At 36.1% G+C, this 15,513-nt stretch overlaps 1 protein-coding gene across 6 annotated transcripts in view; it reads right to left on the bottom strand.

Moving 5' to 3' along the window:
• Positions 1-15,513, bottom strand: part of ARAP2 (ArfGAP with RhoGAP domain, ankyrin repeat and PH domain 2) — a 205,172-nt gene that overhangs the window by 26,201 nt on the left and 163,458 nt on the right. For all 6 annotated transcript variants that reach the window (XM_035293912.3, XM_035293913.3, XM_078367402.1 and 3 more), the window contains one exon: positions 1,668-1,807. In XM_035293912.3, the coding sequence (XP_035149803.3) occupies positions 1,668-1,807 (140 nt within the window). The remainder of the gene's footprint in view (positions 1-1,667; positions 1,808-15,513) is intronic.

Here is a 15,513-nt window from a genome sequence, read left to right as displayed (position 1 = left end):
CACATCAAAAACTTATCCACCACGATCATGGAATAGTATACATCCATAAAAAAGAATGAGATCATATCCTTTGCAAGGTCATGGATAGAACTGGAGGCCATTATCGTTGGCAAACTAACATGGAACAGAGAAACAAATACCGCATGTTCTCACTTATAAGTGGGAGCTAAATGATGAGAACACATGGATACATAAAGGAGAACAACACTCACTGGGGCCTTTTGGTGGGTGGAGGGTGGGAAGAGGATCAAAACAAACAGCTAATGAGTACTAGGCTTAATACCTAGGTGATGAAATAATGTGTACAACCAATCCCCATGACTCAGGTTACCTATCTAACAAATCTGCACTTGTACTTTTGAAATTAAAAGCTAAAAAAATAAATTCAAAAAATTAAAGAAAAATACTGTTAACAGCACCTATAACAGTCTTTTGAAAACCAAATCCCTGGGGGTGGGGCCTATTCACATCTTTGCTTTGCTTCTCGTATCCTAATGCATTGATTTTGAAAACTGTAGTGTATATATAATACATACATAAAAAGTACACAAATCATATTTAGCTCAGTGAATTTTAATAAAGTGAATAAACTCATACAATCTACACCCAGAGAATATTTTAAAAATAATATATATATTTTTAAGTATTAAAACAACCTGACATGCAGAACTCATACTATCTTAAATTACAGATGTGGATATTGAGGTTAAGAGGTTGAGTTACTTATTCATGCAGGTAGCTCTTCACAGAGATGAGATTTTCTGATGTTAAGTTCAATATTTTTATTATTTATTTATTTATTTATTTGAGATGGAGTCTCGCTCTGCCATCCAGACTGGAGTGCAGTGGCGCTCTCTTGGCTCACTGCAACCTCCGCCTCCCATATTCAAGTGATCCTTCTGCCTCAGCCTCTCAAGTAGCTGGTTCTTCAGGCACCTGCCACCATGCCCAGCTAATTTTTTATTTATAGAGATGGAGTTTCAGCATATTGGCCAGGCTGGTCTCAAACTCTTGACCTTGTGATCTGCTCACCTTGACCTCCCAAAATGCTGAGATTACAGATGTGAACCACTACACCCAACTCAAGTTCAATATTTGTATAGCTATGCCATTATCTACTCCCTCTTTTATATCTCTAGTTCTCTTATCCATTCCACAATTATTTAATAAGAACTTTTAGGGAATTAAATTACAGAGAATATGTCAATAAGATTACATTAATACATATAAAATTAAATGTGTTAATTTATTCAAATGTATAGGAAAGATACTAATGAGATTTATTTTAACTTGGGTTTTACCATTTTATTGTACCTTTTATTAATTTCCAGGAGCTAATCTGAAGTCTTTTATTTTAGGGTATCACACATTCTCTATTAGGTTTATTGACTGAGATGCTGATTTATAACACATATTAGACTTTTCTTCAGGGTTTAAGTCATTTGCTGCCCTAAAAAATCTGAGGTGCCTATAAAGGTCTTAGAAAATTCTTCACTGTGTTACTGAGTGCAATCATATCATAACCCAGAAGCTGAAGGACATCATCAGCTTACCATGCATTTTATATACTACAGGCAGTGACTTCCAAGAGAGATGGCTGAGAGCAGTATAAAATACAATGTTAATACCCACATAAATAAAAATGTATGCACACTCAAATACTATACCTTTGCATCCTTGTAAAGAAAGAGAAACCCATCTCGTAAAACAAAATACCGGTCTTGAAATTTATTTCCAGATAGTATTTTGGATGGTTCTTCTTTGATTTTCAAGAGTCCTTCTTTGATGCTTCCCAGTGCACTCCGGTCTGTAAAGTACAGCATTACTTTTGTGAGTTGGGTACATTTTTACTTATTTGAAATCTAATACAGAACATTTCTACACTGTCAGTTTTAATAACGTAAAATAAGAACTTGTTTACTTCCACTAAAGTCTAAGGTGAACTTCTGGGAAGACCATGTGCCTGACATATTGCTGTTTATCATACATGGGCCTGCCTGGGCTGTTCAATTAGCCACAGGCTAGAAATTACACCAAATGTGGTTAGTCTGATGTGAGAGGTGCTATAAGTGTAAAGTATATACCAAATTTTAAAGATTTTGTATAAAAAAAGTAAAATATCCCAATTTAAAAATATTAATTACATGTCAAAATGTATTTTGGATATGTGATATTAAATAAAATATACTGGTAATGTTACCAGTTTCTTTTTACTTTTTTCTTATGTGGCTACTAGACAACTTATAATGATGTGTATGGCTTGTATTCTATTTCTTGTGAACCCGCTGGTATAAAAAATGCAAATACACAGATGAAAAAGGAAACACCTTTAAGAATTCTGACTCGAATCCATAAATTCTTAAGGGATTAAAGAAATTTTTATAAATGTGTAACAGGCAAGGGTAAGAAAGTTAAAATTGCTAAGGCAGCAATTTGCCCATTAACGATAGACTGAATAAAGAAAATATGGTACATTTACAACATGGAGTATTATGCAGCCAGAAAAAGGAACAAGATCATGCCCTTTGCAGGGACATGGTACAGCTGGAGGCCATTATCCTTAGCGAACTAACACAGGAACAGAAAACCAAGTGCCACATGTTCTCACTTATAAGGGAGAGCTAAATGATGAGAACATACGGACACATAGAAGGAAACAACATGCACTGGGGCCTATTGGAGGGTGGAGGGTGGGAGGAAGGAGAGAATAAGGAAAAGTAACTGATAGGTACTAGGCTTAATACTTGGGTGATGAAATAATCTGCACAATAAACCCCCATGACCCAAATTTACTTACGTAACAAACCTGCACATGCACCTCTGAACTTAGTAGTTACTTTTTCAAAGAAAAGAAATGGCAGGAGGAAACAGAACTGATTTGAGAAACAACAGATTTGAAAAACTAAATCTAAACATGCAATAATTGCTTGTTTTGCTAATAGGTACAACTTACTGAGTACCTATTAGATACCCAGATTTTATATATATTCTCTAATAACAACACTGAAAAGTTGTGATGATTATGTTCATTTTTCACATGGTAAAACTAAGGCTTAGGAAGGTTAAGCAGCTTCCCCAAGGCTGCAGAGCTTACTGAAGGAGATTAAAACTCAACTTTTTAAAAATGTTGTATTTTGGATTCAGTGGTACATGGGCATGTTTGTTACAAGGGTGTGTGATGCTAAGGTTTGGGCTTCCATCGATCAAGTCACCAAGATAGTAAACATAGCACCTAAAAGTTTTTTCAGCCCTTATTCTCTTCCTTCCTTTTGGAGTCCACAGTATCTATTGTTTTCATATTCATATCTATGTGTACCCAAGGTTTAACTCTCATCTGTAAGTCAGAACATAAGATATTTGGTAAAACCCCAATTCTAAATGCATGTTCTTTTCTAGCTATTGCTGCCTCAGGGAAGAAACTGAGGAATTTTGCAAGAATTGAGTCTAAGTTTAAATGTAACATATCACTAGAGAGGGCTTCTCACATTTCCATGATATCCTTTTCCAACTATTATTATGAGTCTAATGGACTTTGACTAATAAGCCAGAACTCCCTCTAGTTTAGCTTACATACTGTATTTCTAGCTTGGAGATTGGCAAATTACGGCTGGAGGCCAAATACAATCCTCTGCTTATTTTTATATGACCCATGAGCTAAGAATAATCTTAACATTTTTAAATGGTTAAACAAAATTTCGCAAAAGCTTGATGACACATGAAAATTACATGGAATTCAAATTTCAGTCCTATAAAAATAAAGTTTTATTGGAACACAGCCTCACATTAACTTACGTACTATCTATAGCTGCGTATATGCTACAGGGACAGAGTTGAGTAGTTTGTTTCAGAGACCTTAAGACTTTTAAAACATTAACTCTTGGCCTTTAAGGGAAAAAAGCTTATTGACTCTCACTTCTCAAGAACAGCCATAAGAGGAAATTCCTCTCCACCAAAGAATCTGTTCAATCTCTTTGCCATTATTTCACCAGTTTCTTCAGTCACTCATTCTTCCATCAAAAATGTACTTTTTCTTACTATCAAGCTTTGTGCTAGGCACTGTGGTGGGGGACAAATAAAATTATAGAATTCCCAGGAACACAATGGAAATGGAAAAGGCAAGGGGAAGACAGAATATATGAATATTCAGAAAGACAGAATATGTGAAGGCATGAAGCAACAACACAGTGGTAATAATCTGACCACTCTTTAGTCAACAACTCGTATAATCACTCCTAGTGTATGTGGAGCATGAGGCAAGCATGGTGCTAGCTCTTCCCATGACTGCCTCATTAAAGGCTTAGAACTACCCTTTCAGGTAGATTAATTACACTTAATATAATTTTATAGATGTAGAAACAGGTTTGAAATAATGATGAAACTTTTCCAAGGCAAATAGCTAAAGAGTGCTGTAATTAGAATTCAGTCAGGTACACTTAGCTAGACTGGGAAGGCGCTTTCACACATATTAAAATATCACAGATATATAAAAAAGTTTGTTATTATTAAAATCAATTTTGATGATGTATGATGTATAAAGACATGTCAGATGTACCTATTTTTGGATTAATTTGTATTGGCAGGGGCATTGGGCACTGAGATCGTTCTTTCCTTCCCAAGAAAACTTTGGCTTAGGTTAGAAAAGCTCCCCTCCTTTGCCCCACAATTTTCTGCCCATGCCCAGGACTTGTAGGGTGGGAGAAGAGGAGGCAGAGCCACCAGCAATAGATGTTGTTCTATAGTTTGAATGCATGCCCTAAATTTTCCACCTACATTTTTATAATGATTCATCTTTTTCTCATTATTTTTACATTTTATTTTTAGCATATTCTAAAGATGGCTAAATGTGTTTCTGGAATTTGTATTCTGTGACATTTAAGTTAGATAATTTTTGATCTGGTTTTACAAGCCAGAAAATGAGACTCAGGGAATTAAAATGACCTGCCCAAAGACACAAAAATGAGTAAGTGATAAAAAGGGATTGAAGGCTAGGTCTGGTTTAGCAGAAATAATTAAATCCAAAGCAAAACCAAAACACAATACGCCTTGTACTCTTGTGTCCTGTAGTTGTTATAGTTGATGAATAAAAGGTGCTGTGTGCATAAAAAAGATTAGAGCCTATACTAGTAATCATATTTCATGTGCCAAACTGACAATGTGCTACACTTAGAACTTCCGTAACACAAAAACACTTTTTTGTGAGAACATCAAATTTGTATTTGTATTTTATGATGCATAAATTTGTCCATATATCTACAGTGTAAAACTTTCCCCTGAAATCCCGATACATATTCAACTGCTTATTTGAGAACTGAAGAACAAGAAAAAGAAAGAGAAATCTCAAACCAAATGGCCATGATATGGTCATTAAGGTGTCAGCTTCTGCTTTTCCTGTAAAATAACAATAATGACACCTATCCTGAAGGATTGTCGTGGGCCTTACATAGGATAAGATACACCAAAGTGTACAGTGGAATACTGTATCAGGTATATCAGCCTAACACCTTCCTGGTATTAAGGTGATAGAATTTTAAATATCCATGTATCATTTCCAAAACTGACAAAAGAAAACTTTAGAAAAAAATTTAGCCAGGGACAGTGGCTCACTCCTATAATCCCAGCACTTTGGGAGGCCGAGGCAGACAAATCACCCGAGGTCAGGAATTCAAGACCAGCCTGGCCAACTGGTGAGACCCCATCTCTACTAAAAATACAAAAATTAGCAGGCCATGATGGTGCGTGCTTCTAATTCCAGCTACTTGGGAGGCTGAGGCAAGAGAATCACTTGAACCTGGGAGGTGGGAGTTGCAGTGAGGTGAGATCACCCCCATTGCACTCCAGCTTGGACATCCCAGCAAGACTCTGTCTCAAAAAAACACACACAAATCCTTTTTGGGCATGGTGGCTCACGCCTGGTATCCCAGCACTTTGGGAGGCTGAGGTGGGTGGATCATCTGAAGTCAGAAGTTCGAGACCGGCCTGGCCAACAAGGTGAAACCCCATCTCTACTAAAAATACAAAAAATTAGTCAGGTGTGGTGGTGTGCACCTGTAGTCCTAGCTACTCAGGAGGTTGAGGCATGAAAGTTGTTTGAACCCTGGAGGTGGAGGTTGAAGTGAGCCAAGATCACACCACTGCACACCAGTCTGGGTGGCACAGTGAGACTCCGTCTCAAAAAAAAAAAAAAGAGAAAATCTTAAATCCAACAACCCTTGATACGTTTGGGGAAAACATTTACTAATCCATCAAATAACATACAAATTTTCACACTTAAAATTAGCATAAGAAAACAAAAGTTAAAAATACAAATAGTTTCTTACAGCTCATTCCATCCTAATGGAATGGTAGTCATTCCATATTCATATACGCATCACATGCTTGATCCTAACCACGAATAAACACACATAACAAACCTCAATAGTTTTCATAATACACACACTGACTTCAGACAGTATTTTATTAATCACACTGTCATACTAATAGGTTCATTTGAGGTATGTTGTGACTTTTAAATAATTACTAAAAAGCAGACTGCCTAAATTTGTCTTCTGGTACAATGCCTTAATATTAAATTCCACAGAGAAATAGTTTAAAGGATTTTTATAGCTAAGAAGTACAGTAATAAATTTGTTAAAAATTGTATAGACTTAATCATATAGCTGATTTAGAACGAGAGTCATTTATAATGCTTTGTTGGTTTAGACATAGGTATTTTTAAAAGCAAGTTATAATCAAGTTGTGAAATACAGATATTTATATGGCTTAAGTCAGTAAAATCCATTCAAACCTTCTGACAGTACTTTTCATTTACATTTTGTTCAAATTAATACATCCTGCAATTTTTACCAATAAGAAATAAGCCTATATCTGATATTGAAGTAAACAACTCATAGTCATAGATAAAACAGACTTAGGGGAAAATATTGTTCAAACTTTAAATACCGTTTAAATATTAACATTTACTTTAAAAAGCATTATATGTGATTGAGTATATTGAGCATAAACCTCAGAGTGCACAATATTAAGGGGCTCAGGATGAACATTTTGAAAGGAATATATGTTAGGGTTGAGGCAAGAACAAAGAACACTTTGAAATATAAAGATCTATGATAAATATTATGATTTAAAAGACTTTTTTAAAGCTCTCACAACTAAATTCCTATCTGTTGCCAAGAAGTTAAAATAAGTAAAGTTAAAATCCACCAATTAAAGGCCAAAATAAAGCTAAACACTTTGGGGTACATTTTGTGTAACTCTGTATGTAACAAAATCGAGGTCATGAATTGAATGGCTTCTGGTAATTCATTCTTCCAAACTGTTCAGGTACTGGCTGGACCCTTAACTTTGGGGTACTTCACTCATACTCCCTTGACCTCATGCTAGGCAGAAAGCTCCCTTGCTCCAGAAGAATTTGGTTCAGTACAAAGCTCATGCCAGCTGTGTCCATCACATCTGCTCTCCAGACCTCATCAGGTGGGGGTTCAAACTCTAATTTGTAAATGTGAAAGCTTCATGTCCCATGTGTCTCTTCTGAGCAGAGCTGAAAGTCCTGGTATGCAAGACTTTGCAGCTGGATCTCTGCAGTAGGATCCTTCCTTAATATTTCTTGAGATTCTAGTAAGAACTCCTGTCTAGGTCCTATGCTTTTGGCTTCTCCATTCTCTGGAATCCTGCAATCCTCACCCTTCTACAATGCACACTCATGTTCCTAGATGTCAAATTTTCCTAGTTTCTAACTTCTGAGCACTAATATTTCTAATGCCACATAAATAACGCTTTTTGCCATACTTTGCTATATAGTCACTCAGTGTCCACTGGCTCCCTCTGAGCTAATCAAAGAAACTGACTTCATGTATAATATGGTTCATAATAGAAATGCTAGCCATGATGTTATATACAAGTTCCTACGCATAGAAAACTTAGTAATATGATTTAAAAACAAAAGAAATAAAGGAGGGATATGGCATGTATATTTGCTTTTAAGTGAAGAAGAAAACAGCTATTGTATATAATTAAGGTGCTAGAGGAAGCCATTAAGTAATCTACTAGGGAAAACCATCTAATTTTTTTGTGTGAGTATAACAGGTCTGAAAGTTTAATGCACTTCTCAAAGCACTAAATTCTCCCAGAGATAAATGCTGGGATGCACCTTAATAGGTACTATCTTATTTACTACATTTTGATATTTTATTCCAATCAAATTACAGCAGACTGTTACCACTACTGAATCAGAAAACCCTCCCCTATTCTTGGTAGTTGTTAGGATGAGAAAGGATAGGTTGGAGTATATTGAAAGGTCTTTAGAATTAACACTAGGAGTAAGAAAACAAACATGTAAACTATATTGAGCTATCAATTTGTTATCAGTTTAGAAAAGCTCTTAGAATTCAAATGAATGAAACAAAGCAGAATGGCCAGACTCATTTAAGCAGAACAGACATATCATGTAACAGGCAATGAAACTGATAAGCTCTCCCCTCCAAAAAAAAGTTTTCCTAGCCACTTGACAACCTCAATTTTTAAATACAAAGACAGTTAACTCCTAGCCACAGGCCCCACCTCCCAATAAAATAATTGATAGGTGGAGGAGGCTGGAAGTTGAGGGGAAGTGGAGAGAGAAGAGATACATACATTCAGGAATGGCATTTCTCAGATATATATTCCCCCTTTACCCTCCATGTCCAGGCAGCTAGCAATCAACTGTTATTCCTTCAGGAATTCTCTTTGGGATTCAATTCCACTTCACTCCCATTGTTATCACCCTACACTCTTCCTTTTCTATCTAATACCTGGATTTCAGAATTCTGTAACTCCATATCCTACCTTTCTAACAGTTCCAACATACAATTGCAGATTCTTGTTATGAAAACAGTCTTAAATATTTTATACAAGCTCCTGTCCAAAAGAGCTTTACTTTTCTAATGATGAAAACCTTACCTTCCTAAAGTCAAAAGCCTAGACTCCCCTTGCTGACTTTTAAAACATGAAATAAATAGAATCCTCCTAACCATCTCTGTAAATTATTAAACTAAAACATAATGTTTAAGTTCAATTGATAATCCACTGTTTGGAAAACCATTCCTTGTCTCTGTGGTCTGACCCAAATTGATCACTTGATTGATCTGGAGAGAAATTCTGTTTTCCTTCATTATGTACAAACTGGATTCCTACTTCTGGAAGTAACTCATCCATGAAGATCCTTCCAAGTACTCCAGTCCATATTTTTTCACTCATGCCACTAAACTCCAAGATCTAATATCACCCTTGCAAATAGGAAAAGTTATATTTGCCTCATCATTTAACTCTTAAGCACATATTCATTTTCTATTTCCTGTTTAAAAACATGTCTACTTTGGTTTTTCCTCTCCAATCTAGGTAAGAGCTGACATGATACAATGACTAACAGCACATTTTGGAGCTAGACTGCCTGGGCTTGAATGACAACCACATTCTCAGCTAGATCTCACTTAGTAATCTCTAAACTGCAATTCTCCTATCTGCAAAATGACAATACATACAGTACTCATCCAGTGGATGTGGCATATAAATTGCTCAAAAGAGTGCGTGGCACAGAGCAAGAAGAATATAAGTCCTTGTTTAATTAATGGGGTGCGGACTTAATTTTTCTCTGTGTTGTAAAGTCTATGGTAAACACCACAGAAATAACTACCCTTCCAAAAGTCTGATGACTTACAGCTTGAGTTTCTAAGAGTCTAAAAACCTAATTTATACTTGATTTCAGGATAGTAAGGGGTTTAGGACAGAATATATAAGCTGGATTTGGAGAGATCTTGACTATAATGTCTGCTTCTCCACTTACCAGCGGGTCACCTTGAAAGAGTTATGTAATACTTCTACATCCAAGTTTCTCCACTTGTAAGTAGTATTAAAGGACCCTAAGATTAGTAGGAAGATGATGCAAAATAATGTAAGTAAAGGATTTAGCGCAGTGCACATAGTAAATTCACAATAACTATGAACTATTGTTATCTCTCATATATTACCTGATCAGTGACAAGGAAATACACAAGTTGATCTATTTTTCATGGTCTGCATGTGTCTCTCTTCTTCTCTTGCTGGTAAAGACTATTTCTTCAGAGCTATACCTTATCTTAAAAAAATTCCTTGTTCCAAGTTCTGCCTGTCCCCAAGTACTCTAAGTGATGAAGGGCCCAAATGGGCAGTTTCCATGATAAGCAACTCCCCTGAAATTACGCCACCATCAAGTAATTCTGCAATATTAACAAGACAACATCTGAAAAGTCCTTCCAAATTCAAAATTATGCATATTTTCTTTTCTTCAGAATTGACTGTATAGATGCATTTTTTATAATTTTGAGGAGGCAGAATTACTGATCTATTTCAATCATTGTATGATAGTCACTCAAAATACATTTTGGTGAAATTTAGTCCTATAAATGAGAAGAAACTAAACTGGACTTAATGGCTGCTTGAAAGTACATTACTTCTTTCCTTCTTTCTTTTTTTAATTATCACCTGAAGATTTATTTTTAGAACACTATTAGGGGAATCTTTTTAAGGCTAATAGATATAGACACATTGTGACACTTCGAGAAAGTAATCTATTTCTTAGGATAAGCAAAGTATGCCCCCTTCACTCCAGTTTATTCTCCTTTATATTATTCGTACAGTTGGCCTTCTGTATCCATGGATGATGAATCTGCTGATTCAACCAATAGCATGTCAAAAAATATTCGAAAAACAATACATATCTATTTAAAATACAAATAGAAAAATCACAGCACAGCTATTTACATGCACTTACATTACATTAGGTATCACAACTCATCTGAGATGGCTGAGAGTACCAGAAGGATGTGCATAGGTTACATGTAAATGCTCCGCCATTTGATATAAGGGACTTGAGCATTTGCAGACTTTGGTATCCATGACAAGCAGGTGGGAGGGGAGGGCATGGCAGTGTCCTGAACCAACTTCCCCGCAGATACTTAGGGAAGACTGTATTGAAGTAGCAGTGGTTAGCAGAACAAGTAGCCTGTTGACATCCTTCTATAATTAAATTATTTCTAAATAAATTATAAATACAGTTACTACTGGAACAGGATTGACTAAAAAACTACCAGAGAATTTTTGCCATTTTACTACTAATGCAGCAAATAGCAGAAAGCAGAAAATTATTTTCCTATACTGTTTTCATTATTACATTGAATTATAATGAACATTTCTAAAATATAATTTAGTATGATATAGTTCTTTTATATTAAATGAATGTATAATTCTCAGCACACTCTTAATAAGCACAGAGACAGCACTGGAGTTTTCAGTGTTCATATTATTTTCTTTCATGTGATTCCCATACAACTTTGCAAAGTAGAAAAGACAGGTTATATCATCTTATGGACAAATGTGAAAATTGTGGCTTACAATTATGTAACAAGATTAGAAAGCAACTATACTAGAATGATAATTCAGGTCTCGTAATATCTAACATCCTGGGATACTTCTAAGCAATGGTCATGATTATCATGATCCCCATCACTATCAACCACAATAACAATACATGTCCAGGTGCCTTTCTTGGTTTCATGCATCGTTTTACAATATTAAGCACTCTTTTTTTAAAAAAATTACTCCTTTGACAATTTACGTGTCGTTTCTCTCTTTCTTGCAATTTTTCTGACTGTTCCTTGACAGGGCCTCTTTTGCTACATTTCTTCTTTAAATGCTGGTGTTGTGTTTAGCTCTCTGATATTCTTACTCTGACACTAAAACTGCATGACTTAGTATCCTGCCAAGGCTAAAACCACTTTCCACACAATGAGCTACTTAGTTTTCGGTATTTAGTTCCCTTCTAGGTATATATTCCCAAACACACGTCAGACATCTAAAGCTCAGCACATCCAGAACTGAATTCTGTGGCTGCATCCATCACTCCCAACCAGCAAGCTCCTATAGTGTCCCCACATTAATATCGCAGGAGTTATCTAAACCATAATATCAAGAACTACACACAGCTTTCATGATAATGATCTGATGATATATCCTCTGGAAAGTATTCCCTAACTACCTAGATAAAAGTAAGTTGGCAGTCGTCTAAAATTTTGTCAGCACTTGCTCAGTTATAAATGTTTCATATATTTATATATTTTTAAAGTTTGCTAAACATGTACTTTTAGTGAGTAATAGAGTAAAATATAGCCTTGTTACAGGAAGAGAGCATGCACAAGAAAAACTAACCAAGAAAGATTTCCTTGAATGAGACACTTTCAGTGTAAGAAGAGATGTCTACAATCATCTAGCTGAACTACTTTGCTGTGATTGAAAGAGCTTCATAAACAACCTGACCTAGAGTAGTCCATTATTTCATGCTGTTTGTACTCTAATAAATTTCAACAGTTGTTATACATCTAGAATTTCTGTTATTTCTGGGTATAGATAATGCTTAACAAAACTCTTAGATTAAATACTTTAAATTTTTTATAGATTACTGCATAATACAGAGAGTTAATACAAATTTACCAATAAGGCTTCTCACCACAAAATTATATTATTAGAAAATCTCAGGAAATTTGTACTTCATAGTAAATATCAGTGACTATCATCAATTTCAAAAAAAAAAAAAAAAACAAAGAAAAAATCTTAACTAATGGCCTAGGGCTTACTTTTAATCTCTTGTATTTCTTTGCCTTTAAGAAAACATGATGGGAGTGAAATGTAGATTATTTCAGCTAGCTAAATTTATTATATTTGTTGAAATTGACTTTTTTTTTAAGTTCATAGACAGTGAATAGCTGAGCTTTCCAGATCTGAATTTACCTGAAGTAGTTGCATTTTGATTTACTCTATTCTAATGCAAATTTAATTCCATAGCATCTGTCATATACAGCAATCTAAAGGAATTCAAAGGAATATGCATTTGAGTTACATCTTATATCTTTAGATATAGTATTTCTCCCTCATTTAGTTCATTAAAATTTCATTCTCATGTATCATATTCTATTGGAATAATTTTCAAAAAACTTCAGTGCTAAAATAAAACTTATGCCACTTAAGATTATTTATTCTGCAGCCTTATGGAAACTATACATTTTTGGTTTGCTTATGATAGCTATGTTGAAGTTTAATTTAAAAGATAATAAATGATGGTTTAGTTACGTAAGCTATGACACTGTCTAAATAGTAATGTAAATAAGGTTTTATTCTCCCTATCTTAATACTTCAGTCATAATACACGGAGTAGAAAAAAATTGAGGACTACTTATTATCTTTGTTTTCAAATTAGTTAGCTCTTTATCACAATAATGCCAATGGCACAAAATGTTCCTAAAAAATCAAATACTTTTGAAAAACACAAATAATTTTTAAGTAGAGGCAACAGAAAATGTACTTACTCCCATCTAATTCTGTAAAAGTAAATTATGTTACCTCCTTACCTTAAATAAATAAGCAGAAATTAAGTGTTGGATTCTAAAATATATTATTATGTATTAAATACATATTTTAAATAGTTCACATAAACAAAGAAAATTGAGAAAATAAAAACCCCTTAATTATAGCAAATTTTTATATAACATTCTTACTTTAAAAGAAAGTGGTGAAAACATAATGTCAAAAAAAGAGTATGGTTATAATTTGTTCTATATATCAGGAAAAACTCATACAATTAATGAAATGTAAGCCACAGATAAACAGACAGATATTATAACCGTAGGGACAGAATAATAATTAGGTATCTAGTGTGGGGGTGTAGGGTACAAAGGATGTTATAGGGCAACTCTGTTTTAAGAAATGCTAAGGTGTTAGCTGTCTGTTACTGAGAAAAAATGTGGTTGCAACCAACTGTTCTCCACCTTTTTTTCTTTTATTCAAATTCGGATGATTTCTACTTGGTCCCAGGTCAGAAAAAGAAATTCTTAAAACAGAAAATATGTCTTTAACATTATTTCCATTTTTCTTGAAGAACAATTGACCATTTATGAGATGATTTATCTGCTGACAGAATAATCACATTTGATTTATTTTCATTATTTTCCTTTTAGATCCCAAATTAAAGTTGTAGTAGATGTAATGAATGAAGCAATAACTCTGGAGTAGGTAGTCATAGCAATTGATTAGGAGACATTTGCCAAGAAAAAAACAAATTAGATTGAATATCAACATTATCAAGTATCTATCACAAAGTATGTCCCATAAGAGGTATTAATAAAGTTGAAGATGCTGTTAAGTCACAACTATAAGAAAAAGTCATGACCTAAGAAATTGATTTTTTTAAAATATTACAGATTTCTTAAAAGGGCAAACCTAAATCCAAACAAATACAGAATGAAAATGCAAACAGGGGGAGGACTCAAGATGGTGCTGTGAGAACAACCCAGGATTGAAGCTCTCGCTGGATGTGCGGAGAGGGTGAGTCGGGAACGCATTTCCAGACGGATCTTAGTTGCCCACAGAACGGGGAAATTCCCAGGTATAAAAGAGACGTGGGATGCCAGGCAGAGGTCTCGGCTGGTGTAGCCGGCAGCCGGTGTGGCTCCGGCCAGCGCCGGAGCGCAGAGGCGCTCCACAGCACCCCATACAAAAGCGCACTGTTACGGGTGCCCTGTTGAATCGGCAAACTGAGAACTGGGAGGGCTAAACTTGAGACTGAACGGGACTTGGGCAGTGAGCCAGCCCAGGAAATCCCAGGGACAAAGCATTAGGGCTAGAGCAGTGTGACAAACAAAACGGCGATTCCAAACCCTCCTGGTGAGGAGGTTTTCTTAAAGCGCAGCTCCGCGGGGGAGGGGCGTCCGCCATTACCGAGGCAATCAGCCCCCACTGAGGTACACACCCATTGCTGATGTAGCCTGCCGTTGCCAAAGCAACCCGGTACAACAGAGAGACTCCGCTACAGGGCGTAGCCTGTGGCAGCAGGGCGGAGACCACAGCAGAAGGGCAGAGCCTGCAGCAACAGGGCAAACCTCACACCAGCAGGGCGGAGCCTCGGCAGGAAAATAGTGATTTGACTGCCTCCTAGCTGAGCAGGACAGCGAGGCGGACACTCACAAGGAAAGCCTCAACCCCCCCCCCCCCCAGACAGAGCATCTGAGGAAAAAAGGGTTTTTTTCAGCCTATCAGCCCTGAATGAACAACAGAGCTCACAGCTCAGCAATTGAGCTCCTACAAAGTACAGACTGTCTCCTCCAGCAGCTCCCTGACCCCTCTATATCCAAAAGACTGACATTTGGCAGGCATCATTCTGGGACAAAGACAGCAGAAAAAGAAACTGGTAGCATCCCTCGCTTTTCCGCAGCTGCTATAGGTGCACCCCAGACAAGCAGGGCCTGGAGTGGACATCAGCAGTTGTACAGCGAAGGGGCTAGACTGGTAGAAGGAAAACCAAGTAACAGAAATACTTCATCACCAACAATCTGGGTGTCCACTCAGAGACCCAATCGAAAAGTCAGCAACTACGCAGACGACAAGTGGATATCCACAAAGCTGGGAAGAAACCAGTGCAAAAAGGAGGAAAACACCCGAAACCAGAACACCTCG

This window comes from Callithrix jacchus, chromosome 3 (assembly GCF_049354715.1).
Source record: "Callithrix jacchus isolate 240 chromosome 3, calJac240_pri, whole genome shotgun sequence".
NCBI classification, from domain to species: domain Eukaryota; kingdom Metazoa; phylum Chordata; class Mammalia; order Primates; family Cebidae; genus Callithrix; species Callithrix jacchus.
This window is presented reverse-complemented; position numbering and strand designations above follow the sequence as displayed.